This window comes from Manis pentadactyla, chromosome 15 (assembly GCF_030020395.1).
Source record: "Manis pentadactyla isolate mManPen7 chromosome 15, mManPen7.hap1, whole genome shotgun sequence".
Classification (NCBI taxonomy): Eukaryota; Metazoa; Chordata; class Mammalia; order Pholidota; family Manidae; genus Manis; species Manis pentadactyla.
The window spans coordinates 61330064-61357938 of NC_080033.1; the positions used below are offsets into that span (position 1 = coordinate 61330064).

A 27875-nucleotide genomic window follows, 5' to 3' on the forward strand; every position below is an offset into this window, starting at 1 on the left:
ATAAATGTCCATGGGCTTATAATTAATGGCACTGCCAAGCTAGAACCTGGATCATCTCAATCCTAGTAACTACCTGTTAGGCCAAACCCGATAGTATCGTTCTAAAGAGTCTGTGCAGTAAACAGAAAATTGCAATTTCAAGACCAAACTACAAGTCACTAAAATTTCAAAGGAATTTTATTGCTTACCCCTTAAGGCAGAGACAAAAATAAACTGCAAACAATCCCTACAGGTACCCTTGGGGTCACTAGAATAGCAGAATGAAACCCTGTGACCATAAACCTTAAATATAAGAGTACTTTTCAACTTCCCAGCAACCTTTTGATTTGCAATTTGTCCCCAGAAATCACGGCAGACAAATTCTGCAAGCTCACTTACCCAGAAAGCACTGCATGCTGCCCCAGACAATCCACAGACATTGCAGTCGCCTGTGAGAGAGAACACAGATTCAGTGCTGCCGACAAAGCCAGCTCAGGTTGGAGAAGACAGGCAGGAAGTCATCTTTGGGTCTTCCACCTCCCACGACCCGAGATGCCCCCACCTGGCAGGTCATCAGGTCTCTACAGGAGACACTTCTATCCCCTTCTAGTTCTCATCCAAACCTCACATTCACCCTCCACAATAGGGCAGATACCACCTGTTTCCCCCAACACCAGAACTACACACAACAAAGCTGGTGTATTCTAAATTGAGGAGACATAAGTCCTGGAGCCCTCGGAGAATCAGACTAGGTCAGAGCAAACAGAGCTACCAAGAGTACCTTCCAAGGGAAACCTAACCTAGACATCACACACAGACACACACACCTAGACATCATTCACACATGCGCGCACGCATGCACACCTCTCCAAACCAAATGGCAATTGGTAATATTCAAACAGTACCCCTGCTGAATCCACAATCATATTTTTGTTATTAAGATGCCCAGTTCCCATTTAATCTAAAATTTCTAGAACATTTTGTTGGTTTCTATTGTCTAAGTCTCCCAATTCCTAGCGAGCACCATCTTTCCAGGATCTAACGTCCAATTCCCAAAGACCACACTGAATCAAATAAGCATGCATTCAGGAAGAAGCATGAGACTTGATTTTAATCATGGCAGTTACAGCCTAAATTATCTTACCTGGGTAAGTTCAAATCCTGTTGCATTCTTAGGGAATTAGCTGCAACAGCATGTGGCATTGTTTGATTACTAAATGCTTCTAAGATATTTCCATGAGCCTATCAAGAAATAATCCATTTTGTACATTTTGCTGCACTCACAAATCACAAATGGTAAATAGAAATTCCCTTCCTCACTCTCTCTGGTCTTATTAATGGGTTTCTCACATTCATATGCCCTCAAGAAACACATCACAGGGAATATTAGGGACAAGAAGCCAGAGTACTCCCACTGGAGGCTGAAAAGTGATTATTATGCATCCTTCATTCCACTAGTCGTAAGCAGAGAAAAGCTCAGCTGGAAAGGCAGGCAGTGAAATGAGATGCCATTTAAAGAACTCTTCTGTGCAACTAATAGATTAAAAGGTATGAAAGAAGGCAAGATGGTACCCCACCCCCCCAACCAGGGGCAATATAATCTTTCTACAGTGTGTGTGGGAGGCAGAATCGTAAGGTGGCCCCACCATTCTGGGGCCTTGGTATACACACACACATTCTCTCCCTTATTCAAACACTAATCTTGGTGCTGCTATGTAGGGATTTTTAGGTGTAATTAAGGCCCCAAATCAGCTGACCTTCAGACAGAGAGACCTGGGACAACCCAAATGTCCATCAGCAGATGACTGGGTTGGATAAAAAAAATGTGGCATCTACATCCAGCGGCATACACACTATGACCTGGATGAACCTGCAGAAAGCTGCAAAGTGAAATAAGCCAGGTACAAAAGGACAAATATTGCATGATTCCACTTACATGACATACCTACAGCAGGTCAATTCATAGAAACAGAAAGTAGAAAAGAGGTTGCCAGAGGCTGGGGGGAGTGCAGAATGGGGAATATTGTTTAATGAGCAGAGTTTCTGTTTGGAAAGATGAAAAAGTTCTCCGTGGGAGGTGGGGGAGCACAGTGACCTAACCCCATGAGCTCTTTAAATCTAGGTCTTGAGGCCAGAGACAGGGGAAGTCAGAGATTCAAAGGGGGAGGGATTTGACATGAGGAAGATTCTGTTGCAAACATGTAATGGTGGAGGGACCACATGACAAGGACCTGAAAGTGACCCCTAAATAGCACCCATAAAAGAACAGGACCTCAGTGCCATACTCCCAGGAACTGGGTTCTACCAACAACTGAATGAGCTTGTCAGCAGATTCTTCCTTAGTCTCCAGATAAGAACACAGCCAACTGACATCTGGGTTTCAGTCCACGAGACACTGAACAGAGAAACCAGCCCTGCAGCGCCTGGACCTCTGGCCTACAGAACTGTGAGCTAATAAATGGGTGTTGCTTCAAGCTGCTACATTTGCGGTAGAGTGATGATAAAGGGTGCTCTGGTAATAACACACAAAAAAGTCATGCCCGTGACTCAGTAATCCCACCTCCAGAACCTATCCAAAATACAGCAAAACTTTCATACAAAGTTGCTGATTTCATGTTATCTCCAAGTAAATGGTGCATATTTATACAAAGGTATATTCTGCAAAAGTTGAAAAATGACATGGAAAAGTGCAAAAGCCCAAAGTACAAATAGGGTATCATAACTCACCGTATCATTTTACCAGAGTAAGTTATTTTTAAAAAGTAAAACTCCTTTCTTACCCCAGAAAAAAGAGGCCAACATTATGTCTGTAGGTGCACATTAAGGTGGGTTACGCTAGGCTGTCCCCAAGAGGGAACGACGGGTGGGGGGGTGCTTTAAGCAGAGAAAGTGAAAATACCCTGCCCCGAGCAGAAGGTGGAGTTCTGTGGGGCAGGAGTCCCTGCCGCAAGGTCCCACTAGCCCCAGTGCACCAGGCAGGGACAGGGGACAGGCTGAGAGACACTCTCTGCCTGGACGTCTGGGGTTAAGACTACGGGAATCTTACATGATCCCACTACAAGACAGGCAGGGAGTCCTTACAATCACTGAGAGAAGTTCCCACCACCAAGAAGGGGCTTGCTGCTGACTGAAGACAGCTCAGCGAAGGAAAGGACAGCAGTATTTTATACCTACTGTGAACTGAAATGTAAATCAGCTATTTATGTCTTAAAAAAAAAAACTGAACAATGTATATCAAAATGTTTAGATGGTAGTTGTTCTTATGGGGTTTTTATTTTATTCTTCTAAATCAGCCTGTGTTTTTGTATTATTTATATACTTGCATTACTTTATAATAAAACATACTTTTTTCCAAAGGCATTGCCAGTCTCTCCTCTTACAGGACGTTTCCATCTGACCTCTCACTACACCTGTTCAAGCCACACCCATTTGAAGACTCACCTTTTTCAAAAAACGTCAGCAATTCTCCCAACTCTGAAGAAATGCTTAAGCTCTTCCCCTTCCCCTGGAAAGTCCTTCTCTCTATTTTGCTGTTGAAATTCTACTCATTGCTTAAGTCCCAAGATGTACCTCTGTAAGCAGCTCTCCCAGAGTGTGCCAAGGGGATCCCACCTTCTCCCAGGGCATCTTCACTGCCCAGCGCTCACAGGACTTGCTTTCACTAGTTCTGTGGCAGGCACTGTTGCACCCATTTATCTTCTCCCACTAGCTGGCGAGCCTCTGCAGGGTGGGGTCTATTTCATTCTCCCAGAGCACCCAGGTGCTTTGTGCACACAGGTGCTCTGTGAACATCTGCTATTTTGAAGATAGGTCAGAACCAGGGCAAAATCAGGGTCCTTTTAGCTCATAATGTGCTGAGGGGCTCCTTGAACTCAAACAATTGTTTCTTCCCATGAATTTATCTACACTTCCAAAATTCCTTCACTTCTTCAATACCTCCCAGCATAATAAACCTCAATAGTCGACTCCCTGCTGTGTGAAACCTTCTACTAGAAGAGAGAAATTTGATGAACGAATTCTATACTTTAGAATGTAAAATTCCAATCATATCTTCTTTTCAACTTTTGTTCTTAAATACTGCAAAGTCCTCTCCCACATGTACGAAACAAACCTACTGTTCAGAACTGCTCCCTGTCAAAAGGGACCTCTTTAAACAAAGAGAATAAAGTTCTTAACAGCCTTTGTTCTGTCAGTTGCGGGCCGGTGGCTCTCATGACTCGCTTCAGGAATCACATGGCTTTTGTGACCTTTGCTTTTTAGTGGCCTAAAGAAAATGTAAGTAATAATTTGGAAAAGACAGGCTAACTGATGGCTAATAAAAACTATCAAGTCCGTAAGACTCTGTAAGTCTCCTTACACAAACTGATGCTGCCCTTGTTTAAAATCTCGTTTCTTCATGAAGGCTGCTGTGTTCTTAAACATTTGGTTTCACCAACAAATAAGCTGAGACCATTTTATCAAAAGGAAGAACCTATATGGCATTTCTCCAGGTGTAAGATGGAGTTTGTCTAGGGCAGCAGGAAGGGTATGCATGGGCTCTGGGGTCAGAACTGGATTCTAAATCCCCTTCTGCCACCTCTCAGGTGTACAACAGTAAAGGATGATCCAGCAGTGGGTGTCACTGAAATTAGTGGATACTTTTTCTTATTGTACTTTTGATTTTGTGGCAGCATCAGAACTAATGGTCACTCCCTACTTCAAACCCCAGGCTTCTGTGCTGTGACTCTCCTGGGACTCCTTCTAACTCTGGACACCCCTCTCTAGTCTGGCCCTAACCAATCCATGTTCTCCAATCTCTGCCTCAGTTCAGGCCTCGTCACCTGCCTGTCACCAGCCTTGCTCCCTCCCCCTCAGACTGCTGCCAGGCCTCTGTCTGGCTCTGCTGCTGGCTTGCTCACATTCCCTCCATGGCACCCCACAGTCTGCAGGATAACATACTGCACCCTTAGCACAGCATTCAAGACCACGTAGATCTCTCTTCTGCTCACTTCTAACAGCCCATCTCTCACCTCACAACCCCCACCACCACCCCAACACACCAGTCAAGATGAATTCTTCACAATGAGTTCCTTCCAGCCATCCAAACTCAGGCAAGCACTCTCTCACCTCTGGACCCTTGTACCAGCTGCTGCTTCTGCCCAGAATACACTTCTCTCAATTCTTCACCTGGCCCTTCAGGATTCAGTTCAGGCTCTTCTAAGAAAATTATTCTGAACCATCCATCACACACACCTAGTGTGCGCCAGCTGTACATCCACTGAATTTGCACAGTACCCAAGGCTTCTCTTTACAGAGTATTTATGGTACTTTACAATAATTCTCTATTACTGATTCGTCTCCTCCATTAGACCATCATTCCTTGAAGGTAAAAATTCATTAGCACAATGCCCAGCACATGGTATGTATTCAATAAATGCCATTACAGACAATATGGGTCTTAAGAGCTTATGCTATACAAAAACTTGTACATATTCATGGCAGCATTAGACATAATGTGGAAAAAAGTGGAAACAACCCAAATATCCAACAACTGATGAACGATAAACACAATGTGGTCTATCCATATGACGGAGTATTATTGGACCCTAAAAAGGAATGAAGTTCTGATATATGCTACAACCTACCATATGGATGAACCTTGAAAACAACCAAGTGAAAGAAGCCAGTCACAAAGACCATATACGATGATTCCATTTCTGTGATATGTCCAGACTAAGAAAGAAATCTAAAGAGACAGAAATGAGATTAGTGAATGTTGCCTTGGGCTGGGGGTGTCAACGGCTGGGAGTGGGGAGGGATGCCTAAAGAGTACAAGGTGCGTTCTTGGGGTGATGAAAATATTCTAGAAATGATGTGGTGATGGCTGCATTCTGCGAATACACTAAACCCACTGAATCATCAATATTTTAAGCAGGCGAATTATACATGATATATGAATTATATCACAATAAGACTGTTCCCCCCAAAAAGCTAATGCTCTAACATTTTCACCTTTTAAAAAATAACAGGTATGATGTTTTATTACAGTTGAATGACACTGAATTTGGGGATGATTTGCATTACAAATCCATTTTGGATTTATAGGTAAATTTTAGTACAAACACAATGGTCCTGTTAGAAAGATGATCTCTCTGGGAAGAATTTGTATACAGCCTTATTGGACTTCCTGTCTTTCTCCCCTCACTCAATGCAAAGGAAACCCTCTGTGTAGGGAACTCTGCTATCTGTAGAGCACCATCTAGAGTTTATTTATTTTGAAAGACTAGAAAAGAAATCAACACTTTCTCTTACAATCCTAGATTAAGTTAGAAACAATTGTTGAGAAAAAAGGAAAACGCTTAAACCATGACCAAGTGGGATTCATCTCAGGGATGCAAGAATGGTACAACATTCGAAAATTCAACAACATCATACACCACATAAACAAAAAGGACAAAAATCACACGATCATTTCCATAGACGCTGAAAAAGCGTTCGACAAAATTCAACATCCATTCATGATAAAAACTCTCAACAAAATGGGTAGAGGGCAAGTACCTCAACATAATAAAGGCCATATATGATAAACCCACAGCCGACAACATACTGAACAGCGAGAAGCTGAAAGCTTTTCCTCTAAGATCAGGAACAAGACAGGGATGCCCACTCTCCCCACTGTTATTCAACATAGTACTGGAGGTCTTAGCCATGGCAATTAGACAAAACAAAGAAATACAAGGAATCCATATTGGTAAAGAAGAAGTTAAACTGTCACTATTTGCAGATGACATGATATTGTACATAAAAAACCCTAAGGACTCCACTCCAAAACTACTAGAACTAATACGGAATTCAGCAAAGTTGCAGGATACAAAATTAATACACAGACACACACAAATCTGTGGCTTTCCTATACACTAACAATGAACTAATAGAAAGAGAAATGAGGAAAACAATTCCACTCACAATTGCATCAAAAAGAATTAAAATACCTAGGAATAAACCTAACCAATGAAGTAAAAAACCTAAACCCTGAAAACTACAAGACATTCTTAAGAGAAATTAAAGAGTAAACTAACAAATGGAAACTCATCCCATGCTCTTGGCTAGGAAGAATTAATATTGTCAAAATGGCCATCCTGCCCAAAGCAATCTACAGATTCAGTGCAATCCCTATCAAATTACCAACAGCATTCTTCAACGAACTGGAACAAATAGTTAAAAAATTCATATGGAACCACCTAAGACCCCGAATAGCCAAAGCAATCCTGAAAAGGAAGAATAAAGTGGGGGGGATCTTGCTCCCCAACTTCAAGCTACAAAGCCACAGTAATCAAGACAATTTGGCACTGGCACAAGAACAGACCCACAGACCAGTGGAACAGAATAGAGACTCCAAACATTAACCCAAACATATATGGCCAATTAATATACGATAAAGGAGCCATGGACATACAAGGGGGAAATGACAGTCTCTTCAACAGATGGTGCTGGCAAAACTGGACAGCTACATGTAAGAGAATGAAACTGGATCACTGTCTAACCCCATACACAAAAGTAAATTTGAAATGTATCAAAGACCTAAATGTAAGTCATGAAACCATAAAACTCTTAGAAAAAAACATAAGCAAAAATCTCTTGGACATAAACATGAGAGACTTCTTCATGAACATATCTCCCCAGGCAAGGGAAACAAGAGCAAAAATGAACAAGTGGGACTATATCAAGCTGAAAAGCTTCTGTACAGCAAAGGACACCATCAATAGAACAAAAAGGTATCCTACAGTAAGGGAGAATATATTCATAAATGACAGATCTGATAAAGGGTTGACATCCAAAATACATAAAGAGCTCACGCACCTCAACAAACAAAAAGCAAATAATCCAATTAAAAAATGGGCAGAGGAGCTCAGCAGACAGTTCTCCAAAGAAGAAATTCAGATGGCCAACAGACACATGAAAAGATGCTCCACAACACTAGTCATCAGAGAAATGCAAATTAAAACCACAATGAGATATCACCTTACACCAGTAAGGATCGCCACCATCCAAAAGACAAACAACAACAAATGTTGGCGACGTTGTGGAGAAAGGGGAACCCTCTTACACTGCTGGTGGAAATGTAAATTAGTTCAACCATTGTGGAAAGCAATATGGAGGTTCCTCAAAAAGCTCAAAATAGGAATACCATTCGACCCAGAAATTCCACTTCTAGGAATTTACCCTAAGAATGCAGCAGCCCAGTTTGAAAAAAACAGATGCACCCCTATGTTTATCGCAGCACTATTTACAATAGCCAAGAAATGTAAGCAACCTAAGTGTCCATCAGTAGATGAATGGATAAAGAAGATGTGGTACATATACACAATGGAATATTATTCAGCCATAAGAAGAAAACAAATCCTACCATTTGCAACAATATGGATGGAACTAGAGGGTATTATGCTCAGTGAAATAAGCCAGGCGGAGAAAGACAAGTACCAAATGATTTCACTCATATGTGGAGTATAAGAACAAAGAAAAAACTGAAGGAACAAAACAGCAGCAGAATCACAAACCCAAGAATGGACAGTTACCAAAGGGAAAGGGACTTGGGAGGATAGGTGGGAAGGGAGGGATAAGGGGGGTGGAAGAAAGGGGGCCTTACGATTAGCATGTATAATGTGGGGGGAGGCACTGGGAGGGCTGTGCAACACAGAAAAGACATGTAGTGACTCTACAGCATCTTACTACGCTGATGGATGGTGACTGTAATGGAGTTTGTCGGGGTGACTTGGTGAAGGGGGGAGCCTAGTAAATATAATGTTCCTCATGTAATTGTAGATTAATGATACCAAAATTTTTTTAAAAATTTAAAAAAAGGAGAACACTTTACCTGTTCCTCCTTCCAAACGATGTCAAACAGAAACATCGAATCAATGCAAATCACAGCTAGGTCAGCTCCCCTAAAATCAATTTGGCATAGGCCAAGCAACTACACTGTATGAACTCTCAAATTTTATAGAATTAAAACCCAATGATATAAAAAGGATCAGACTATTTCATATAACAAGATCCAATCTCTTTAAATTAGACAGACACTGCTGCCAAGGCAGCTGGGGAACCATCCTTATCTCATGCTTACTGGAGGTTAGCTAATCTGAGGTTCTACACTCAGCATTTAAAAAGTCTCCCTTTTAAAATGCTAACATCCTTACTTCCCCACAGACTAAAATGGCACAAGCTGGGTATCACTAGGGAAGTTACCTAATCTCTCTGAGCCTCAGGTTCTTCATCTGTAAAATAAGAGTAGATGAGGCATCTTCCCAAGGTCCTCTCAGCTCCCTGAGGCTGTTTTGTCAGGCCAAGTTCGTTGCTTTCTTCAGCAAGATTTCTAATATAATCTTAGTCAATTAACGTGTACCAAGCACTAAATGTAGACCACTGTGCTAAATGCTCTGTGTGGCATTCTCACTGAACCCTCACAGTTAACTCTGTGCGCAGAAAAGAGCTACCACAGCAGCTGTGAGACTGCTAACCTTAGAAAAGGCTGGCTTGCAAGGTTGGCTCTTGGCTGGTATCTTGGAACTTGGATTTGGGAAGTATTTCCATGATTCCCTGGTAAGAGTGCTCACTGTGCCTAAACTGTATGTGCAGATAACGTGGTTTATGCTGAGTGCCTGCTGTCTTCTGGGAATCTGGAGTTTTGGTATGTGCTAGCCAGAGTGTGCCTATGTGACCAGGCCCAAGTAAAAAACCCTTGGGCACTGAGTCTCTAATGAGCTTTCCTGGTGGACATTTCAGATAAATTTCATATATCAGATGTGTTATAACTCAATGCTGGAGGAACTGAGCATGTCCTTGATGGCCCCCCACTCAGAGGCTTCTTGGAAGCTTGCACCTAGTTTCCTCCAGACTTCACTCCAAGAGCCTTTTCTCTTAAATGTTGCTTTGTATCATTTCCTGTAATAAATCGAAAGTGAATCCAACTATGGATTCTTTGAACCCACCTAGTGAAACTGGGAGTGGTCTGGGGAACCATGGACAGAGGTAGGTACTGTTATTCTTGTTTTATGGATGATGAAACTGATGCTTGGAAAGAATGAAGTTGCTTAAGATCACATGGCAGATGGTGAGACAACCTAGATCCTAACACTGGCCCTTTAGCTGCGAACTCCTAACCTCTTTGCTATACTATATATATATATATATATATATATATATATGCTCTTCCCCTATTCACCATTCCATTTTCATATCAAGTTTCTAGAAAACAAATTTGCAGCATTCACATAATAGTAGTCACCTGCACCATAAATAGCCCTACTGTTCCCTCCATCCCCATACTTTTTAAAATGAACTTTAGCTGAAGCTAGAAAAATAGAGACTGAAGCTGGTTGCTCCAGAGGTGTATAAAATATTAGCTATTCTTATCTTTCCTCTTAGCTGAAAAATTTGCTGAGTTGTTCTTTGTTTTTTATTCTGTTTATTTAGAGCAAAAAAAAAAGTCTGCAATCTTTGTCTGGAATCTTAGTGGAAGAGTAATGCTGAGACCAAGAAGCCATCAATCATCAGTGGGGCAGAGAACATGTCTCCCACTGAGGTGCCTCGCTTCGTGGTAGCAAGAAAAAATACCGGAGAATTCTATGAACCCAGGATATGGATTTTTCTTAAGAAAAGTGAAAAAGCACAGTCCATAAGTTAAACACCATTAAAATTAAACTTGTGCTCATCAAAAGATACTATAAAGACACTGAAAAGACAAGATGCGGCCTAGAGACTGTATTTACAACACATGTAACCAACGGAGGGTTAGAATCCAGAAAATGTTTTAACTCCTCACAATCTGCAAGAGACAGTTCAATAAAAAAGGGCATAAGACTTAAACAGGCACCTCACGGAAGAAATAAGTTGCCAATTAAACATATGAAAAGATATGCATCTTGACCTGTAACCAGAGACATACAAATTAAGCCCCAAAATAACAGCCATTTCATGAACCTGAAAAGGTGGAAATCAGTCAGACGTTAAGGACAAGAGCTTGATGTGGGCAGGGACTTTTGTCTGCTCTATGCACTGCTTGTCTGTCCACTCAGGCTTCCTGCCAGATAGGCTGGATGGCTTATAAACTACAGCAATTTATTTCTCACAGTTGTGGAGGCTGGGAAGTCCAGGGACAAGGTGCTGACATATTCATTGTCTGGTAAGGACTTAATTCCTAGGTAATCTCACATGGCAGAGGGGAAGAGAGCATTCTCAGGACCAATGGCACTAAGCCCACACATGGAGGGCTCCATCCTCATGATCTAATCACCTTCCAAGGGCCCTGCCTCTAATTCCATTACCTTGGGGTTAGGTTTCAACATAGGAGTTGTGGAGGCACAAATATCCAGACCATAGCACTGCTGAATCCACAGGGTGTGGCATGCAGTAGACTCAATAAATAATTGCTGAAAGGATGAGAAGCTTACATGTCTGATAACCCTAAGTGTTAATGAGGATATGGCCCAACAAGAATTTTTTAAGTACCACTGCTAGAGATATAAAATCTCAATTATGTTGGAGAACAACTTGACATTTGCTGGTGAGGCTGAAGAATATGAACATCCCATAGCCCAACAATTCTACTCTTCTGTAAATACTATGTTTATGTATCATTACCTACAATAACAGACAAACTGGAAACCACCCAAATGTTTACTGACAGAGGGATAAATCAACTGTGACATATTCATATAATGACACAGTAGTTAACAGGGATGAACTTCACAAAAAAAGCAAGTTACAGAGTTTATACCATATGATCCCATCTATATTTAACAGTTAAAATCAGTCAAAATAAAACCAAGTATTGCAATAGAACAAAAAGATACCCTACAGTATGGGAGAATATATTCATAAATGACATATCCGATAAAGGGTTGACATCCAAAAGAGAGCTCACGCACCTCAACAAACAAAAAGCAAATAATCCAATTAAAAAATGGGCAGAGGAGCTCAGCAGACAGTTCTCCAAAGAAGAAATTCAGATGGCCAACAGGCACATGAAAAGATGCTCCACAACACTAGTCATCAGAGAAATGCAAATTAAAACCACAATGAGATATCACCTTACACCAGTAAGGATTGCCACCATCCAAAAGACAAACAACAACAAATGTTGGCGACGTTGTGGAGAAAGGGGAACCCTCCTACACTGCTGGTGGAAATGTAAATTAGTTCAACCATTGTGGAAAGCAATATGGAAGTTCCTCAAAAAGCTCAAAATAGAAATACCATTTGACCCAGAAATTCCACTTCCAGGAATTTACCCAAAGAATACTGCAGCCCAGTTTGAAAAAGATAGATGCACACCTATGTTTATTGCAGCACTATTTAAAATAACCAAGAAATGGAAGCAACCTAACTGTTCATCAGTAGATGAATGGATAAAGATGTGGTACACATACACAATGGAATATTATTCAGCCATAAGAAGAAAATAAATCCTACTATTTGCAACAACATGGACGGAGCTAGAGGGTATTATGCTCAGTGAAATAAGCCAGGCGGAGAAAGACAAGTACCAAAAGATTTCACTTATATGTGGAGTATAAGAACAAAGAAAAAATTGAAGGAGCAAAACAGCAGCAGAATCACAAACTCAAGAATGGACAAACAGTTACCAAAGGGAAAGGGACTTGGGAGGATGGGTGGGAAGGGAGGAGTAAGGGGGGTGGGGGGGAGAAAAGGGACATTACGATTACGATTAGCATGTATAATGTGGCGGGAGGCACTGGGAGGGCTCTGCAACACAGAGAAGACAAGTAGTGACTCTACAGCATCTTACTACGCTGATGGACAGTGACTGTAATGGGGTTTGTGGGGGGGACTTGTTGAAGGGGAGAGCCTAGTAAACATAATGTTCCTCATGTAATTGTAGATTAAAGATACCAAAAAAAAAAAAAAACACCCAAGTATTGTTTACATTTACATATATGTGTGATAAAACCATAACAAAAAGCAAAGAAATGATTAATCCAAAATTCAGGGCAGTTGCTGCCTCTGAATGGTCTTAAGAGAGGGATACATTCTAGAGAAAATGTATTCAGGGCTTAAAAACTGGAATGGTCTATTCCTTAAGCTCTGTGGAAGATACATTTTATGATTATTCTTTATATGGTTACCAATATCACTCGTTTGACTTCTTTCATAATAAAATAATTTTTAAGGCAAAACATTTTAGAATGTCATTAAAAGAATGCCTCATATAGACCAGACTACAATGTAGAGAAGTGCAAAAGGTTGCTTAAAATGGTGAAAATCTTGTGGAATCTGAAAGTCCAAAGGGAAAAGAAACTGTACATAGCATGTGTTCTAGCTCATAAAGTAACTTCCTCTAAGGGTACAGGCAAACAGTTCTGAAACCACTTTACATGTATACTGGAATGGACAATTAAGTAAACCGATGGAAGATAGCAGGAGCCAGGTTTCTCACTATTGGAGTGGAGGTTACTGAAGAGCAAAGGGCGACATGATAATGATAACAGATTAGAGTTAAAGATAAGTATGAACTCCTGTTCAGCTTAATATAGATACAGATGGTTACATATAATGTAGAAGTATCTACAGACATATGTATATATATATATATATATATATATGGATTAACACACACATATACTTCTTGTTTTATCAGCAGAGAGGGCCTGGAGGCAATGACAACCCAACAGCAATGAGCACATCATCCAGCAGATCTTGGTTTCTAATTCTCCAATAAAAGGAACCAAGACTCTTTCGAGAAATGGCTAATTTTAGGACTGGGGCAGGAAACAGATCTGATGAGAGTTAAGAATCTTGTAGTACCAGGAAGTAAAGAAGTACTATATCTGAAGTAAGTACTATATTTAAAATAAAGCAAAAACACTGATGGGGATATGCCAAAGAAACACAAGGACCACCTGAAAGAGCTCCCAATGCTGAAAACTGGAACAATCTGAGCAAGAAAATAAAATGGTATTGGATTATAGTCCAAAGAAAATAAACATCTGTGGGTGCAAATAATTGAAGAAATAAATGGGAGAGAATAACTCCCCATTCTTTAAGTGTGGGTTGCATATAAAGACTATCTTCCAAAGAATACAATATGGACAGAGGGCAAACAGTAAGTTTCCAATAGAGAAACCTGACAAGCACTACCTCAGGCAGGTGATCAAAGTCAGCAGCAACGGTGACATGGCATGTACATGGCAGTTACCCTTGATATGATGTGGGAAGAATGGCACCTTACCTCTGGGGTCTTCCTCCCAAAACCCATAATCCCAGTCCTATCATGAGAAAACATCAGACAAGTATCAACTGAGGGATATTCTACAAAAGACATAATACTCCTCAAGACTGGCAAAGTCATCAAAGACAAAGAAAGTCTAAGAAATTGTCACAGCCAAGAGGAGGCTAAGGAGATATGCTACTAAATGTAACCTAGTGTTCTGGGCAGGATCCCAGGACAGAGAAAGGACATTAGGTAAAAACTAAGGAAACCTGAGTACAGTATGGATTTGGTTAATAATGATGTACCACCATTGATTCATTAGTTGTGGAAAATGCACCATACCAGTGGAAGATGTTTTAATAAGGAAAACTGGATGTGGGATACATGGCAACTCTCTATACTATCTTCCAATTTTTCTGTAAATCTAAAACTATTCCAAAATAAAAACTTATTTTAAGAACCATGAATACCTAAATATTTTTTTCCTAATTCTTGTTAATACTGTTAACCAATAGAATTGATTTGTAGAATTATTCATTTGAAAAATATTTGTTGAGTGCTGTCACATACCAAGCACAATTCTAGGCCCTAGGAATACAATGGTTAGTAAGACAGTCCCTATCTCCAGCAATTTTACACTGTAGCTGGGGAGAAAGATGAAAATAAATAAATACAGAGTGAGGGGGAAAGTGGTGCCAGATGTGATCTGAGAAGTAGCCAAAGACCAGCACACAAAATAGTCCAAAATAAGAATTTCTACTCTATCTTGGGTGCTACAGGAAGCCACTGAAGGATCTGCATTTTTTAAAATCACCTTGATATTTATCACAGTTTTCATCGTAACTGCCAAAAAATTGAAACACCCTAAATGTCCATAAACAGGTGAATGGATACACAAATTGTGGTCTATTCATACACTGGAATACTACTGGGCAATATAAAAGAACAGACTAACAGGTATGTTCAACAACATGGATGAATCTCAAAAGCACTAGGCTAAGTTGAGAGGCCAGGCTTGAATGGTTTCCACACTGTACACTCCACTTCTCACAGAGCTCAGCTGCAGCTGCTAGGGGCAGGGGAGGAAAGGAGAAGTCCAGCCACATGGGGGCACAAGGGAACTTCTTGGAGTGACTGGAATGTCCCGTATTTTAATTGTGGTGCTGGTTACAGGACTACAACTACATACTTTTGTCAAAACTCAATGAATTGTATGCTTAAAAGGGTGAACTTTATGGCACATTAATTATACCTCAATAAATCTGTATTAAATAAATCACTTGGCTGTGGACAGGATCGATTGGAAGGGGGCAAAAAGTTGGGGTGCAGGGAGAGTGGCCCCAGAATATGCCCAGCTACTTTGGACATACTGAGTTTAAGATCTCTCACAGATGACAAAGTAGAGGCATCGGGCAAACAGTTGCCTCAGATCTGTAGTTTCCATCTTCACCACAAGAGTCATATTCTGCAGGATTTTTGCACTTAACTGTGGCAGCAGAAACTTAACTGTATATTCCACCATCTATCCTCTGAGAGTGGAAACTATTTCATCTCCAGTGCACTTTCCAATACCACAGCCACTAGCCACAAATGGCTATGTTAATGGCAATTAAGTATAATTTAATTAAACTGAAAATACAGTATCTCAGTTGCATTAGCCCTGTTTCAAGGGTTCAGTGGCCATACTTCTTGTCACAGAAAATTCTTCTGGATGCTATTGCTCTAGAAGATTATCTCTAAGTTTTCTTACAGTGCTGACACTCACAGATGCCAGAGGCCACTTCAGAGTAGTTGCCAAGCAGAACAGGTTCTTCACTATGAATCGATGACAGTACCACCTCAAGGCATTGTTTTATAAGGTAAATGACGCTTATGTAAACCGTAAAAAAAAAGTTTCAGTTTTCAGGCTGGGCCTTTTCTCTGAAAAACCTAAAAGCTGTAATTTTTTAAACAATTTTTAAAAGAGGTGGGGTCTTTTGAAAAAACGAGGTGGGGTCTTTTTGAAAAGTTTATTTTTTCTGGCCTTCCTTTTCCGACAGACAATATGAAGAATTTTCACTTTTTCTTTCTATATTAATAAGTAGTTAATAAGATGGGTCCGTATCTCTCCCAATTGCCGCCAGAATCAACCATAAAACCATGCTAATTCACACTAACATGTACCCTCCCTTCCAATTGAATAGAAAAATCAGAAAGAAAAACGTGTTCTCTTACTAGGTAGGACAACTGCTGTTTAGGTTTAATTATGTGATACTACTTCATAGCATCTTAATATGTGCATCAGCACCCTCTCTGCAAGCCTCTTCAATTACATCTCCGTAGGGAAGTCTGGTGAGACTACCTGGGCTTTTGCAGATTGGGAGCTTCCAAATTAGCAGACTCAGAGGTATCTACCTTACATGATTCTGTTATTAGTCCCCAGCGAAAGCAATTAATGAGACAGTAACAGGAATTTGCTTCTTTTTCCCCCAGGAGACAGGCGCCCCCCTTGAGAGGGCAGGACTCCCAGAGACACCATGCTGACGGTGCAAAGTGAGTTAGAATCCTTCAATCCCAATGCTGCTGCTCAGATTCTCTATGGGGGCCCTGTATCACAGGGCACCGAGAGCAACTTGGTGGGTGGCTCCTCCACTCATTAATCTTTATGACAAAAGAAGGGATGGGGCTTTAGAAAGAAGAAACCACATCACCCCCTTGTCCTAATCCAGATTTCTCTTCAGTATAAGTCACCTGAGTACCTCCACAGTGCCTGGCACAATGTGCACCTGGCAGGAGCTCAATAAATCCCTGTTGAATAAATGAGTGAGTGAAAGCCTGGCACAAAGAAGGTACCATATTCAATAAATATTTGTTGAATAAATTAAGGGAATCACAAAGACACTGTCCTAGGTGCTGAGAAGGGCAGCATATTTATTGAAGAATGACTGTATGACAGGCTCTACAGTATGAAGCAACGTAGTACAATAAGCCCACTAACCATCCCGGGGCCAGATGCCTGCACTCAATCCCAATGAGGCCTCATAATGGGAGGCCTTGGCCAAGTCACCTGAGATCAGTCACAAGGGGATCAGCTTTCCCATTTGGCAAAAGGCATAACATCTACTTATCTTGCATGGCTCTTTCATGAATTAGAAAAGGAAAATATAGATAAATTATTTAGCACAAGGCCTGGCCTATGGAAGACAGAAAATAGAAGAATGATAAAAATGTCTAGTAAGTGCTAACGTTTTTGAGGCTTACCAGATATATCCCTGGCACTGTGCCACACATTCTAAATGTATAACTTAAAATTCTCCAGAATTAAGTATGAAGTAGATATGACTAGTACCTTCTGACAGGTGAGAAAACTGAGGCTTAGAGAATGATAGACTAGGTAGGGGCTGAGCTGGGATTCGAACCCACGCAATATATGCAAAGCGCACTTCTATTCACTAACGGTATTTTCCACTATTCTGGCATCTGCAACCATTTAAAAGCTTAGGGGCCGAAAGAGGCACATTGAATGCAGTTTCTTAATAGAATCCACCCCAAAGTTCCATCAGGCAGAATTAAGTCCCCCCATCTGAGGCTCAGAGTTTTGCCACTTGCCCAAAGTCACTAGGCGCAGCCCCCGGCCCCGAGGAGCAAACACGCCCTCGCACACCACGTTGGTGAGGGAAGCCCCCTCCGTACTCACTGGCCCGCAATCCTTACGCCTCTGTGTCCCAAGGCAGCCCACTCCCCGTGCCCCACGCGAGGAGCCCCGAAACCCCGCCCGTGCTCGCCCCAACCGCTCCCAACAGTCATCAAGGACCCCCTCTCCCACTCGGGTCTGACAGCTCCGGGCAACCCCTTACCCATCTCCCCAGCCCGGGCTGAAGGTTTGCCCCGCTGCCACCCCTCCACCCCGCGAGACGGACCCGGCAGCGTGGGGGAGGGGAAGCAGGGAGGGCGCATGCCCAGAAGGCTCTGTTTGGCCCCGGCTCACCTGAGAGTCGCGGAACTCCACAACCACGTTCTCGCTGCTCCAACGAGCCGCCATCTCCCGCACCCGGGCGTCCAGGCCCTGGACGGCGCGTTCGCACCCCACAAACCCGAGTTCCCGCGCTCCGTGAGCCCCACGCAACCCTCAGCGCTGCCACGCTTCGTCCCCTCTTCCGCCTGACCGCAAGCCATTGGCCGACCTTAAAGCAGGCTCCGCCCCCTCCTCCCGGATCCTCCATTGCCGCACCGCGCCTACAAAAAAAAAAAAAAAAAAGGCACGCCCCCTACGTTTACGCCACCCGGCTTGGGTCACCCGCGCTACTCGCCACTGCAGACACACGCCCCTGCCGCAAGCTCGGCCGGGAGTCGTAGTTTGAGGAGCAGCGCGTGGGTAACCAGGGAAGAAGGGTTAGGGTTTGGCCGAGGAGAGGCTCAAGTTGTCCTCCCTGTGCCCTAGTTGGTGTACCCCGCAAGGCCCAGGGGGTCTACAAACCAAAACCCAACATTCGTGCAAACCAAGGCTACTTCTCCTGAAGCCTGCCCTAAAGGCATGGAAAAGTCTGGCTGGGCAGCGCCTGCCAGTGCCAGGGACTCCGGGGGGCGGAGGGGGAGGGGGGGTCTCCGAAGGCAAAACAATTTTCATAATCATCCTAAGAAGTTGTTTGCCTTTTCCACTTCCTTTCTCTCAGCAGTGTACAGTGGAGTTTTCCAGAGGCTACATGATACATGTAACAGATTGAACGTAGAAAATGTGAAAATCCAAATGGTTTTCTATTAAGTCAAACATTAAAGAGATTTCCCACTAAAATGTTTTTGTTCTGGAAGGTATATTTTCCATTTACAAAACGTATTATTGTTAAGGTACACTAATGTTTAAGTGAGATCATGAATAAATATATTTAAATGCTCAGTTTTAATTTCTAATCATTACTATCAGTAGATGTAGCCCACATGAAAAGTTTTAGGTCAGGTCTTTAACAATTTTTAAGAGTGTAAAGGGGTCCTGAGATCAAAAAGTTTGAGAACCGCTGTCCTAGCATGGTGAACAGTGATTAAGTTCTCTTCTTCAGCCCCACCCTCTCAAATCCTGGCTTAACTGCCTTAGCTTTAATTTCTTTATAGCAGAGGGTAATGACCTACTTCATTTGGTTGTTGTAAGGAGTTAAGCACAGGGTCTGAAAGTAGTCAATACTTAAGTGTAAACTATTATTACTGTTGTTAATATTACTATTTCTGTGTGCAAGTTGTTGCATGAATGGAGATAAGAAAGCTCCCCTTCCCTCTGGAGTGTTGGATGTAATGGGGAGGACAGACATCAAAAAGTTAGGGTGACCAAATTGTCCCAGGAAACTCTTCAGTCCAGACAAACTGAGGCAGTTGTTCAGTATACAACAGGTATACACTTGGCAGAATGATTTGAGTTTCTTTAAAGACTTACAAACAAACAAACAAACAAACAAAAGGTTACCGGAAATGATGGGTGAAAATATAGAACTCAGAATGATTTGAAAAAGAGTAAATAGTACCTGGCTTGGAAAAAAAAAAACTTGCAAGCAATGTGTTAGGAGAGGTCCTGACATGGCTTCTTGAAGAAGGTGACATTCAAGCTTCAGTATAATATCAGGATTTCCAAAGAATACACTATCAAAAAAGTTCTTCAGACTGAAGTATGAAAAGCAGGATGCATTCCAAAGACATAAAGCAGTTCCTCAATTAATACTCATGGTGCTGTGCTTCTTTCTTTCCTTCAAAATACATGCCACAGAATAAATATAATTCAATATTTATTTCTTTAATATTTTCAAGCTTTGGGAGGCCAGGGATAGGGTCTAAAACAGCTTTGTCCAGCCCTGCGTGTTCACTGCACATACAAGATGCTTCATGAATATTATTGTTCAATGAATGAAAGTACATAAAGTTATGCCCCTAGAGTGCTGTCTGGGTCAAAGGATGCTTTCTGTGAAACCACAGGTAATTCCTAAACTATTCAAGACTCTTACTTGCAATTCTTCACACCCAGAAGGGAATACAGAATCACCCATCACCCTCCTTAAAATCCCTTTGCTTTCTACCCCATCCACCTATCAGTTATGCTCACACACTGCAGCCCTTAAAAAACCCCTCCAGCCCTGGCCTTCACCCTCCTATAATGAATTTTCTTCCTGTCTCCTAGTTTCTTCTCAATTCTTCATCATAAAAGGCCAAAGACTGTTCTGAACAGAAGGGCCTCAGCTCAGAGGATGAGGAAAGGGGAAAACTGCAAGCCAGATAAAAGGCAGAGAAAAGAAAAGATAAAGAATACTTTCTGTGCCTTCTCATGCATCACATAGGAATAAGTGAATGAATGAATCCAATTAATATACCATATTTTTTACTTGCTTCTTTGCCTGTTACCTGGGATATACAGTGGGTGATCAATAAATATCCACTGAATGGAAAGGGACTGGGGAGGATGGGTGGGTAGGGAGGGATAAGGGGGGGAGAAGTAGGGGGGTATTAAGATTAGCATCCATAGCGGGGTGGGAGAAAGGGGAGGGCTGTACAACACAGAGAAGACAAGTAGTGATTCTACAACAGGTTGCTACGCTGATGGACAGTGACTGTAAAGGAGTATATAGGGGGGACCTGGTATAGGGGAGAGCCTAGTAAACAAAGTATTCGTCATGTAAGTGTAGATTAATGATTAAAAAAAAAAATGCAGTTCCTATGTGGTGACCTCTAATGAGTTCTACACAATGATATAAAGGACATATAAAAGTGTAGGCAAAGGGTCTGTTTGTGTTTATACAGAGGATCAAAGCCTAATTGGGCTACCCCGAAAATGAACTAAGAAACAATATGAAAGAGAACTTCCAACATCAGCACTCTCGGGAAGACTCATGACAGAAGATGATCATAAAAAAACCCCAACAAAGATCCACGCACTGCTACAGCTGTAGATGCACTCATCCCACCAGCTCCTGGACTTGCCATGGGAATGAAGGAGATATCTAAGCTGGCCTGTGCATACAGTAAAACAACAAATTTGACTGGATCTATACTGTTGGAACTCAACCAAGAATTAGGAGAAGTGCAAATTGTAGCGCTCCAAAATCTTACAACTACAGACTATTTACTGTTAAAAGAACATATGGGATGTGAACAGTGCCCAGGAATGGGTTGTTTTAATTTGTCTGATTTTTCTCAAACTACTCAAATTCAGTTAGATAATAACCATCATATCATTGATAAGTTTTCACAAATGCCTAGGGTGCCTAACTGGTTTTCTTGGTTTCACTGGAGATGGCTGGTAATTACAGGTATGCTTTGGTTATGTAACTATACTCCTATTATGTTAATGTGTGTGCGCAATTTAAGTAGTAGCTTAAAATCTATACATGCTGAAGTTACTCTACAAGAAGATATGTCAAAGAAATAATCAATCTTCCCATGTTTTCTCCCACCTGCTACTTCTATAGCTTTTCTTCTTTCTTCCTAATTACAACGAATTCTTAAATAGAATTCGTGCCTCATATCAAATTTACCGAGTATCATAACTCCTCCAAGGGGTAAAGATACCTCAAGACAAATGCTGGGCATAGAAGCCACAGGGCATAAATATGCAAAGAAATAAAAAGCTAACCATTTCAAACAATAAGGCTTCTCTCTCACTTACCAACTTAACATTTCCCTGTATGGCCCCGGAAGATGACTGGTTAGCCAGAGACGGGTAAGATTCCTCAAGGGAGGAACAACCTAAGACAGGCACAGTCGCAGGGGGGTCATCAGGTGAGAAATTGGGGATCAACAGAGGTGAGGCTTAGAACCTCACCCCCCCTGTTCTGAGAGAAATCTTCTGCATATGTGGATGTTTTATTGCCCTTGTCTAGCTTGGATTAACACATAGTCTACAGGCACACACCTGATCATCTACATTTGCTCTCTTACAACACTAAACTATGTTTTCTACCTTTATGTTGTATCTACCTACCACTTCAGCATCTTATTAAAAATAATAAAGAGAGAAATGTGGTATCCACATATAAATCAAGTATAAAAATCAAATGTGTATTCATATTTGAACTGACTGTTTATAGTTCATAATGCATGAGCAAAACCAAAAGTTTCTGTGATGACTGCCCTTGTACTGCTCACCATGTAACTTATTCACTATGTAAGAATTTGTTCTACATGTAAGAACTTGTTCGTTATGCTTCAGAAGATTGGAGACTGACGAAAATTAGGCTTGGGGTGGATTAATGATTGTGCATTGAGCATTGACTCCCCTATACAGAATTTTATTGTTGTTAACAACCATTTGATCAATAAATATGAGAGATGCCCTAACAACAACAACCAAGAAAAAGTACACACTTCCAATTGTAAAATAAATAAGCAACCGGGATGTAATGTATAGCATAAGGAATATAGTCAAAATATTGTAACAACTTGGTATGGTGATAGCTGGTACTTAGAATTATCATGTATATAAATGTTGAATCACTGTGTTGTACACCTGAAACTAATGTAATGTAATACTGTGTGTCAACTACCCTTCAATAAAAAATAATTATCTAAAAAAAAAAAAAAAAATATCCACTGAATGAGTGAGTAGCAAATGGGTAAGGCTATAATTTAGGGTATATGGCAGGATGTAGCAAAAAGAAGTATGACCAGAGAAGTTAGAAAGGGCTAGTTAGGAAGGGCCTTACTTTGGCATTTGAGTTTTATTTTGGATATAGAGGAACAGATATAGGTATTCTAAAGCTATCTGTCTATATCTAGTTTGGTAATCTGTTTCCCATTAAACGCTGTAGGATTGCTCTTGCCTGATCATTTCTGCAACCCTCCCCCACTCCCACCTCTTTAGTTGGTATCTGTCTAGTTCTCAAAATCTGCTTGTCATGGTTGGTAGGCACAGAAAGTACTTTGGGTTTCAAGTCCTTGGTGCTTCTGTTCTCTCAATTTTTTCTTTTTTAAATGTGAGAAGGCCCAGTAGAATTTTTGAGAAAGGGAGTATGAACACCTTTCAAACTGCCTCCTCAGTCCTTGCCTTTCCATCTCCCACCTACACTGTCATCAGGAGGGAGTGGGGACTCTGGAGCTAAATCTAGGACTCCCTGGCTGCTGCTTCATTGCTGTGAGCCTCTAAGACCCACATGCGAGTATCCTGTCTGATTCAGAGACTGGGGCCCCTTGTCAAGTAGACCTCAATGTGCTGACCAGGCCACAGGGCCCTTATCATCAGGCAATGTCTTTTCAGTTTTCTTGCTAGTCAAGTCACAGGAAGGCAAGGTACATAACCAACGCAGAAATCCAGGGCTTTGGCTGGCTCTTATCAGCAGCTAGCCTTGAAGTCAATCCTCTAAGTCCCCTGTTTCCTCTTCTACAGAATGTGGAGTTAGTTGACCCCTCAGTCTCTTTACATCTGGGAATCTTTGAATCCTGCCCTGAGCCTCACTAGCAATTTCCTCATCTTCATCATTCAACAGATATTTGTGGATGTGAGTTTCATAAAATATTCTCTGAGCCATGCTCAGGCTCCTTGCTATGTGTATTTGGTTGCCCACTGACCTAGTTTCTCTGTTTAAGTTTTCTCTCTTCAAGCAAAACAAGAAGAATGGTAAAGAGCTCTGAGAGGTCTGGGAGGACCTTTCTTAGTGGGAGACACTTGTCCACCCAGAGGGGGTGCTGGGGACTCCCTCCAAAACCATGGGAAGTCCTCCCCACCCTCTGGCTCCTGGAGATGGAGAGGGGGCTACAGACTTCCCCAGGCTTCCCATGAGTAGGTCCTAACAAGCAATTTCTCCCATTTTCTGAACACTTCAAGTCCCAGACTTGTATTCTTTGCTTACACCAATCAGTTATGCTCACACACAGCGGCCCTTAAAAAGATACTTCAAGCAGGGGCAACATTACTATGCATTGATTTGCAGACTGTGGCAACACCAATTTTATCGGCTCATTCTCCTGTTCTGTTAACTGGACCAGTGGTTATTAGCCCTGTTTCCTAGCTGAAGGAGAGCCAGGAAGCAGCTCAGCCAGCGTCAGTGAGAACATGACGATAAAAAAATAAAACAGACTCTCAATCTAGCTGAGGCCATTTCTGCATTCATATCCTTGCATTGATGGCATCCAAATTGATGTCCCCAGACCCAATAACTTTATTTATTTATTTATTGGAATTTAAATTATAGTTGTGGGGGATCCTGTTTGGAGTATCTGTCGCAGACCCAATAACTTTAAACCAAGAACCCACAGGAGAAACTTGGGGCAAAACACATACTGGACTCTTGATGCAACAAATAACAAAATGAAACTAATCCGAGGATGCAGGTCTCCGTGGATCCCTGTTGCTATGCTAAGAGTTACTCTCTAAGATGTAATGTGTAGAAGTAAGCTACTGAATGAAGAACTTTCCCTGCTCTGTATTTTAATGTTTTCACTTCAGAGACAAAAATTGTCATTTGAGTAAGTGCACAAGGAGATAACAAGGGCACTGCCTGAGAATGGCTGCCATTCAGGGTCCCACAGGGCACCCAAGCCTAGTGTCATCATATTGCAGAGAATATTGGCTTCACCTTTGCAGTTCAGACGCTCAGCTGTTCAGTGGTCCCATCATGAGCATAAGCTACAGACTGGAATATAAACCTTCAGGACAAATTATTAATTTACAAAAAGGAATGTAACTGTCAAGCAGATCTAATCTTTTTCACCCCACTGGCAAACATATAGAGGAAAAGAAATTGTCATCCCAAGATCCCTTGATGAGCATGTTCACTGTAAAGCTTAGAAGTCCAGCTCTGCTCCTACTAGCTGTGTGACGTTGTAGGGTACATGAGGTATATACTTATATGTATCCTTTTCTCTATACCTATCTCTATATAAACTTAAATTGCTCCAACACTAAAATACAAAAAGGTATATAGCAAAAAGAAATATTTCTCATCCATCCTGTCACCTCCGGTTCCCACTGCCCAACCCCAGGGGACTATATTATGTTTTTTCATATTTCCATCCAGTATATTCATGAATATATAGGCTAAGAAAAATAGATCTAATTTGGGGAGGGGGCAAGTTTCTTAGTTTTTTAGGCCATGGCCTCTCCAGTGCTCATTAATCATGGGCCATTATTATTTTTACTGATAATGATGTTGATCAATCTTTCCCCAGCTCCCCACGCCCTCAGCACATGGTCCTTCCTCCCTACTGAGGTTCACAGAACTCTCTTGCCTGCTCTTGTGAACCAGCTACATCTTGGCTCCCACATCCTCCATTGCTGCTCTATTGCATCCTTTGGTTCCTTGAAGATGCCATGTCCTTCAAACATGCTGTTGTCTTTGTTTGGAACATTCTTCACTTCCTGCAGCACAGTTCTCCATCCCCCACCCCCAGTTTTCTGGCTAGTCTCCAAGTTATTTTAGGTCTTGCCTTTGACACATATTTACTGAGTGCCAGCTATGTACCAGGCACTGTTCTAGGCATATTTAGCACACTGTATTGTTACCGCCTGCTTCAATATATTTCATATACATATATTTATATGGTACTACACTATAATTCACATACCATAAAATTCACCCTGTAAAGTGTATACATCAGTGCGTTTTGGTATATTTATAAGGTTGTGTAACTATTACCATTATTTAACTCCAGAACATTTTTATCACACCAAAAAGAAACCCATTAGCAGTCATTCCCCATTCTCCTTTCCCCAAGGACCAGGCAGCTATTAACCTTCCTGTCTCAATGGATTTGTCTATTCCAGACATCTCATGTAAGTGGAATCATACAATATGTGGTCTTTTGTAGTTGGATTCTTTTACATAGTATAATATTTTCAAGGTTCATCCATGTTGTAGCATGTAGTAGCCTTTTATTTTTCTTTATGGTTGAATAATAGTCCATTGTATGGATATACCACATTTGCTTTATCCATTCATCAGTTTGGGTTGTTTCCACTTTTAAGCTATTCTGAATAATGCTCCTGTGAACATTCATGTGGGCATGTATTTACATTTCTCTTGGAAATATACCTAGGAGTGGAATTGCTGGGTCATATGATGTTTCTTCTATTTGAGCAGCTGCCAGACTATTTTTCAAAGCAGCTGTACCATTTTACATTCCCATCAGCAAGATCTGTGGGTTCTGATTTCTGCACATCTCATCAACCCTTGTTATCATCCTCTTTGATTAGAGCCATCCTAGTGGGTATGAAGTGTTCTTCCGAAGCTTTATGAGAACAAGTACTCCATCTTTCTTGTTCACTATTATCTCTGAGAACGTACTGTAAGACCTAGCATTTATTAGATGTTTATATTTTGTTCAATACACCAAAAAAAGTGTTGAATAAGTAAATCAAAAGCTAGTTAGATGGCTACAATACTTACTGTGTATTATTTCCCCAGTAGAGATCTGTTAAGAGATCTAGTACCTTTTTTTCTGCACAGTACTGAACCACTCTTCTGTTATGATAGTCTTTTTTCAGGGAAGAAACTGGGTTAAATAAATTTAAGCATTCTTGTTTGTCTTCAGATCACTCATTTGGATGTTAGGTGTGTGTAAATTCCTCATTTAGGCACTTACAGATAATTTATTGATATTGTAACATTTTGTTTTTCCTACATCCATTTCTCATACAAAACTCTTGACTTCTTTTGGCAGGGCTTTTTGTTCACCCTCACTCCCAGCATTCAATACTTGCAAACAAACTTCCTCCTGTTTCTTTCCAAAGCTGGTCACACTGGAACAATCAATACCTATGACAGTCCAGCCCTTCTTCTATTGGTTTCCTTCCATTATTTCTCTACACCCTCTTTTGGCTCTTTGATTTGGAAGTATCTGGGAACATGTTGAGCAAAGAAGTCAGTTGGGCCAGGGACTGGATGATGCTCATAGCCAGGACTCAGCACTTGAAAAATACACGTTGAATTAATGAATGTGGATATGTGAGAGAGACGTATTGCAAAATGCAGACTTGGTCAACAAATATTTTTTAAGTACCCACTGTGTCCCCAGGCCCTGTGGTACATGCCAGAATAAAAAGGAAACAAAACAGGGGACCTGCCTTGGACTAGGGAGTTTCTAAAATCACTGGATCTAGCTGCCATTATTCAATTTCCATGTCCATTTCTTTTCACTTTTTATCATACATTGGTTAAGCCCCAAATGGGAAATTCTGATCTACTGTCAGCGAAATCCGGAGTCACAGGTGCCCTCGTGCGCCGTTTACCCCCAAACAACTAAAAATCCCCCAAATGCTAAGCTTCCTGACTTTAGGGGATCCTCGGATGGGGAACCTCCGAAAGAACGGAACGCATGCCCACCAGAGGGTGCTGTAGGGGTAAATTTGTGCTGGGAGGGGAGCTTGACCGGTGACCCCCTCAGAGCCAGGTAGGCGTCTGGAGCAGTTGTCATTCTTCCTTGTGTTTCCCTCCCACCCCCTTGAACATCGCCGCCCCTCCCATCACAGGTGGTGCCCCCCTGAATTATTAGCCATCTTCTGGGACTTACAAAGTGCCTGCTTTGAGAAGACCTTATTCTTCTCTTCCTGACGCCCCCGGGGCTCAGGCCACTCAGGTCCCAGGCCAGTCGGGACTGGCGGGGTGGGCGGGGACCTCCCGGGCGTCTGCCGCGCCGCGCAGCAGGGGCCGCGAAGGGGTTAACCCGGCGGGGGGGGCTGGGGCGGGGAGGGGGCGCGGGCCGCGCCTGCGCTCTGCCGCCTTCCATTGTCTCCACGGCGGCG

At 41.8% G+C, this 27875-nt stretch overlaps 1 protein-coding gene across 8 annotated transcripts in view; it reads right to left on the reverse strand.

Moving 5' to 3' along the window:
- WDR59 (WD repeat domain 59) overlaps positions 1 to 27869 on the reverse strand; it is a 108419-nt gene extending 80550 nt beyond the window's left edge. For 5 of the 8 annotated variants that reach the window (XM_057493095.1, XM_057493093.1, XM_057493091.1 and 2 more), the window contains exons 1-2: positions 27644 to 27869; positions 379 to 428 (exon numbers count right to left, since the gene is read on the reverse strand). In XM_057493095.1, the coding sequence (XP_057349078.1) occupies positions 379 to 428; positions 27644 to 27859 (266 nt within the window). In that variant the 5' untranslated portion in view covers positions 27860 to 27869. Of the gene's footprint in view, positions 1 to 378; positions 429 to 18155; positions 18359 to 27643 lie in introns of those variants that run through there. The other 3 variants (XM_036909276.2, XM_036909272.2, XM_057493094.1) reach the window with 3 other exon arrangements.
- Between the last annotated feature and the right edge of the window lie 6 nt (positions 27870 to 27875).